The sequence below is a fragment of the Geospiza fortis genome, unplaced genomic scaffold, assembly GCF_000277835.1.
Source record: "Geospiza fortis unplaced genomic scaffold, GeoFor_1.0 scaffold102, whole genome shotgun sequence".
NCBI lineage: Eukaryota > Metazoa > Chordata > Aves > Passeriformes > Thraupidae > Geospiza > Geospiza fortis.
Genome location: NW_005054373.1, coordinates 3426695 through 3432922, shown reverse-complemented (window position 1 = coordinate 3432922; position 6228 = coordinate 3426695). Strand labels below are relative to the sequence as shown.

General features: G+C 53.0%; 1 protein-coding gene across 1 annotated transcript in view; it reads right to left on the bottom strand.

The window, feature by feature from the left end:
• The window catches only part of LOC115948313, an 83040-nt gene that overhangs the window by 32306 nt on the left and 44506 nt on the right, over positions 1–6228 (bottom strand). Inside the window, exon 2 of the mRNA XM_031060167.1 lies at positions 1721–1788. Within this exon, the coding sequence (XP_030916027.1) occupies positions 1721–1788 (68 nt within the window). The remainder of the gene's footprint in view (positions 1–1720; positions 1789–6228) is intronic.

Sequence of the window (6228 nt, the reverse complement as noted above, 5' to 3'; positions counted from 1 at the left end):
GCAGCGTGCCAGGCGGCCGGACCCTGTGGGAAAACTAAATTGTAATTCTTCAGCTTTTAAAATCAATTAACCCGTGTGTTAATTAACATCAAGTCGACGGGAGGAGGAGGAGGAGGGGAGAGCGGGAGGGAGGAGGGAGGAAAAGAGCTGCAAGGGCGGATGGCAGCGGAGTTGGCACAGTGCCATCCATTCAGTGGCAACGCCACAGCTCCCTGCGATCGCGGCAGCGGGTATATGTTACGGGGGCCCTGAGCGCGGGCCAGACAGTGCCGTAGAGCCAAGGGAGATTATCCAGAGCCCCAGGAGCAAGCGGCAGGCAGCGACCGGAGGCGCAAGTGCCAGGATTACAGACCAGGCTCCTCCGCCGAGAGCCCTTCCTCGGACGCGCACCATGGGGATGGGGCTCCCCCGCCAGCGCCGCACTACTCGGACTTCCAGCACTTTTCCCCCCTTTAGACATCATTCTGCCGCAGTGGAGCCAGCACAACGGATGCTTTCACACCCTGCGAGACAAAGGCCGTCGTCTCCGCCATGACACCGCTCCGTTCCAAGCCGAGGCCGGCATCTTGGAGTCTTTAAAAATAAATGGAAAAGGGAAATGCGAACAATAAACACAGCAATCGAAAAAACCTCATCAACAAACCCCTTGTGCCCGCTCTCCATGCCAGGGGCAACATGGGCATCTGTCGCAGCAGAAGGCGTTTGTGTGGGGCTTGCTTTTTTTTTTTGGCTTTTTTTTCCCCGCAAGCTGTTGGCGTGTTTTGCCATTCAGGTTCGTTTACAATTAATGCCAAAAAAACCCCAACCACACCCAGCCCAGTCAACAACAAACAAAAGGGAGTAGTCGACATGGAGGGAGAAATGCCCAGAGAAGCTGCAAGAATGTGAACTCCGGCCGATGCCATTTGCCATTTGGACAACCTCAGGGAAAGGTGCCAAATCTGCAGCTCAGGAGGGACCCCGAGGAGGGAACGCGAAGGTCTCCGAAGAGCCGAGGGAAGGAAGGGAGGAAGGAATACCGCTCTCACAGGGCAGGATCAGCCTGCACACAGCCTCTGCTGGGAGGAGAGAGAATGTTTGACGGTGTAGCGAGATGCCTGTGTATGCACACGCACACGGAACAGTGCGTACAGACACACAGACACACAGCACACACCGCCTGGGGTCGGTGCACAGGAGCTGTGTCAGTGGGGTGAGGAGATGTCTGTGTGCTCTGTGCACACACGCGCGCGTCCGTGTGCGGGTGTTTATGTGTGTGCACGCGTGTAACACACGCAGGGAGATGTGTGCTTGTGTGCCTCAGTGCGAGAGAACGACAGGGACTGAGGACGAGACACACACACACACACACACACACACTCACCCACCGTCACTATACATCCCACTTTTTGACCTAGGTGTACACGGAAGACAAAATAAAAATCATACTGGAGCAGCAAGCAGGCAGCAGAGATTTATCTACATTCACTGCTATCACCAGGGAGATGAATGGGGCCGATCTGAAGCCCTTCACGAGATCCACTATGGGAGTGAAGGAGGAGGAGGGATGCCACACAGACATGCACAAACTTGAAGACAGAGAGATTTGGAAGGTGCTACTTGTGAAGCCCAGGTGGCACTCGGAGGGCGAGCGAGGGAAGGAGGCGTGTGGGCGCTCCACGGGGTCCGCAGGGTGCGCGGGCTTCTGGACAAGGGCATCAGGGGACAGCTGGCTACTTACGTTGTCTGCGCTGCTGAGGATCCTGCAAGGTGTTCTGTTGGCACTGGGCGCTGAGCCAGGGAAGGGCACTGGAGACAAAAGGGAGAGACAAAAAATAAAGTCATACAATGGGAATATTAATTGCCTCTCTTGCGGATTCTACAAAACTCAAAAATGTTTTCTTTTTGCCTGGTGTTTTTTTTTTTTTGTGGATTGGTGCACTTCCCTTCTGCATGGAAAATACTAGCATGGGATCTACAGCCCAGCTACAGGGCTCAGGATTAACAGTGCTGGCATCTTTTGGGCATATTTTTTCTTTTAATGAATGAGCTTTCGCTGTTAATGAGGAATAATCGTTTGGCTAATGAGCTTTGAAACATTAAGAGAAAAGAGGGTTTTTTCCCGTTAATTGCCCTGGTGCGACCGCATGGATGGATTACAAAAGACAGCAGTAGGAACGCAGTACAAAGAGGGGAAATGTCTCCTGGAGTGGGATAAATGCAGAGATGGGTGATACATCCCTGCACCTCTCCTTGCTTCGCTCCCTCTTACTCCCTCTCTGCCAACTGCTATGGGTTTCCATAACTCCGCAATCAAAGTGGATGCTCGGGGAAGATTATTATAGTCAAACAGTGAAGCGTCGGCGGCTAATGTCTCCAGTGTTTAATCATCATACAGTAGAATGGTTTTATGCATATTTCATTTGCATATCATTAAACCACGCTAGCGCGGGACATTCAGAGCTGGAGAGGTACAAAGTTGGGGGGAGAGAGTGCGAGAGCGAGACAGAGGGAGGAAGGTCCCTGTGATGCCTATCTTCAAAAGCCAGGGACTTGTTCCATGATCTGTCTTCTACTTTTGCTAAAATCATGATGACTTGGAAACCTTTGAAGTTGGATATAACCTTGGATTCTTCTAATTCCAGCAGAGTGATGTATTAGAAAGGGGGAAATGATGCCGCGCTAGACATTTAAAGGAATATAAGCTCCAGTGGAATGGAAATAGGAGCTCTTTGGGGAACGAACTAGCAGAGCCAGCCACAGCTTCAACATCACACTGCTGTGTTCATACTGGTGAAGGATACCAAAGTAATACAAAAGAAATGAAGACAGCATATACATTAAGATGGGGATTATATTTACTCTTCCCTTTTCTTTTCCTTTTTAAAGGCACAAAGCAGGATGGAACCAGCGGTAATTTACACGCTAATTAGCAAACTGTTGCCTCTTTTTGTATTTGTTTTTCTTCTCTATTTTGGAGAGGGGCGTTTTCACCACTGAAGTGATTAATCAATTATTTGGTAGCACAGATCCTTCTCCACTGGCATTGATCAGGAAGAGGAGGTGGTGGCTGCGGGGGGAGGAATACAGTGGGCTCTTTGTAGATCTTATACATGCACAACATATTAATTGGGGTCTTTATAAGGCTCCCTCAATAGACTGTTTCTTTCCTGGAGACCAGCAGCTGGTTAGCCACCGTTGGTGACTCTTCAAACATGCTTTGGCTGGGGGCAGTCCTGCCGCTGTTTGTTGTTGTGCTTTATTTTCTCTCTGCCCAGCGGGGGCTGTGGCTGCCCACGCTGCTGTATGGGAGATGGACAGACAGAATCAGTACCAAGACAATCTCTTGAGCTGGACGGGGAACTTTGTTTCCAAATGAAATGCTGTTTTATATTTAAATTACCTTCCTTTTCCTCCCCACTTCTCCTCCAAGTCTTTGTGTCGGTTATGAATATTCAGATGAGCTGTGATGTGATTACACTGTACAATTACTTGTGTCCGTGATAGAGGCAAAGGCACTGAGGAAAGACAGAGCCAGATGAGCTTGGAGCTCGTTTGGGGTTTGTTTTCTGTATTTTCCCCATCTCTGTGGCACTGCGGCACATGCAGATGTCGCTGTTGTTCTTCATAAAGCCCTAATGATATGCAAAAACATAACGACCCCATTTGGGTTCAGAGCATCAACGAAATATTATTGGGGGGGAAATCCTGACTGAAGGAATGTCCACATAAATTATTTTTATTCAAATCAAGAGGTGGCAGTGAGGCAGAGGAAGTCACATGAATACATGCATAATGTGAGCACACAGAAAGGTTATCGCCAAGGAGAAGAGGGTTTTGCACTGTGCCTGGGACAAACAGGCTCATTTGGGGAAATCGTTCAGCCCACCATGTGATTTGCTTATTTATCATCACTCATCCTCAGCCAGGGCACCTGGCATGCTCGCTGCTGGAGACCTGGAGTGCTGGGAGCTGCCTGGATGATTCCTAGCTACTCAGAAACACCAAGGAGTGTGCTGTGGAAGGGGGACAGGAGACAAGGAACCAGAGGGAGAAGCTGAGAAGCTGAGTGCTGCAGCCCAGTGACAAAGGAGGGGCCTGATGACAGCTCAACGATGGAGTGACAACAGGTCACTGATGCCAGGCTGGCACACGCTTCCCAGGGGCCAGAGCGCTGGCACAGTGGCTGTGGGGTCCCCACCACAGGTCAGTGGGACACGGGGTCTTGGGGCAGAGCAGCTCTGGCCACTGTGCCACCAGGAAGCCTGCTGGGGACAGGGAGTCCAGAGCTGGTCAGATCCACCCTCACCATTTTCCTAGAGTGATGAATGGTACCTGGATGCAATGAGAACAAACACGTGTGGGGAACAGGAGCCCTCGGCTGCTCTGTTCAGCTGCTTTTCTGGACTGGGACCTGCACCCATCACCATCAGCAAGGAGGGAACAAAGAGAGGCAGAGTGAGCCAGCAGTCAACAGCAGCTGTGTGACATCAGCTCAGGGATCTGTGCCTCATGTTTGCCCTGCACTGATCCTGGTCAGCTCTACAGCCTCCTCACACCCTTGGTGCTGGGCAGGACTTGAGCTGCAGAAAGATGTGGTCCCAGGGAGAGAGTACTGTTTTCCTCTCCACTCAAAAAGCTGCAGATGGGACCCACTGTGAGAGAATCCTCCTCTGCCCCGTGCTCTGGGCATGCACAGACCATGCCTGTGGCTCCAGAAAGGCTCCTGAGCAGTGCCTTGGGGGTCAGAGCAGGGTGCCCCCCCTGTCTCTTACGGTGTGCCCCTTGTCACAGGCAGAGCAGGGGTGTGAGGGAGCCCGGAGGAGGCTGTGAGCCCCAGGCACACAGTAACCAGCAGGCCTGAGGCAGGCCAGCCTCAAAGGACCCCAGACAGGAGGGTTACACTCCAGTCTGTGCCCAGGGACCAAAGTGCAGAGGGTGCAGACAGCAGCTGCTGCCCCACGCTGTTCAGGCTCCTGACCACAGCCCCATCCAGCTGTCACCCCTCTCCATTCCTTCCCACATCTCAACAGATGTGTCCCTTCTGCACTCCCTCTTCTGCAAGGGTGCCCAGGAGACTGAGAAAAGGCAACAAGCTGCCAGGTCTGATCAAAACCAGGACACTGGGACGGCCTCTGGGCAGCACTTCCAAACCTGGGCTTGCCACTACAAACTACCTGCAAACGTTCTGCACATCAAGGATAACCCAGTGGCAGCCTGGGTCAGCAGCTGTGTGTGAATGTCCTGCCCATGCCCACGCAGCCTCTCAGGGCTTGGCTAATGCTTGTTGCCACCCTGGTGAGAAGGAATGTGCAGTCAAACCAGCCCAGATCCAAGTGAGCAGCCCAAAGCTGTCTGTGAGGAGCAGAGCAGCCATGATCTCAGCAGATCATAGAATCACATCATGGCATGGTTTGGGTTGGAAGGGTCCTCAATGAAAATCTATTCTACCCCATGCACTGCCCAGCCAGTGCTTCCTGCCCCCAGCCCTGTGACACTGCTGGTGTGACACTGCCAGCCCCAATGGTGCCACCTGGCTCTGCCCCATCTTTCTGGTCTCCAGCCTGAAAGCAGCTCCGTACCAGGGTGTCCAGACCAAACAGAGCCTGGGAATATGGAACAACTGAAACCAACAGAAAAGCCATGCCCCCACCACGCCCTTGTCATCATTCCAGGAGCTGAGCCCTTCCCCACCTGGTGTTTGCAGGGCAGGGTGCCCAGTCCTTAATGGGGCCTTGGCATGCCATGAGCCTTAGGGAAGAGGCTAAAGGGCAAAGTCTGAGCAGAAACCTGCCCCAAGATGCAGGGTAAGACAAGGACTCACAGACAGGCTGGGAGGCACAAACTTGGTGGTGCACTGCCACCATCCCTTCTGTGTCCATGCTGATGGACAGCCCTCCCTGCCAGCTCCACAGGCCTGTCCTGTCTGTCCATGGATCCTGGTGTAGCCAGGGGCAGCCCCTCACCCTGACAATGGCTGGCTGACAGCCTCAGAGGGGTTTTTGACCCAGACATGGAGCAGGCTGCAGGGCAGATCCATGGCTCTAGCCATGGCCTCTCTTGGCTGACACTTCTCCTGCAGTCCTCAAGGTTCCTGCTCCCGTTGCCTGTCAGACAGGATCCTGCACTCCAAGAGGAGCCCAAAGGCTGGGGACTGGGCAGGGGAGTCCAGCAGCCTGCTGCCTGCTCCTCGGGTAGAGAAACCCCAGGGAGGACGGAACGAAGCGTAGGACCACACCCGGTCCGAGC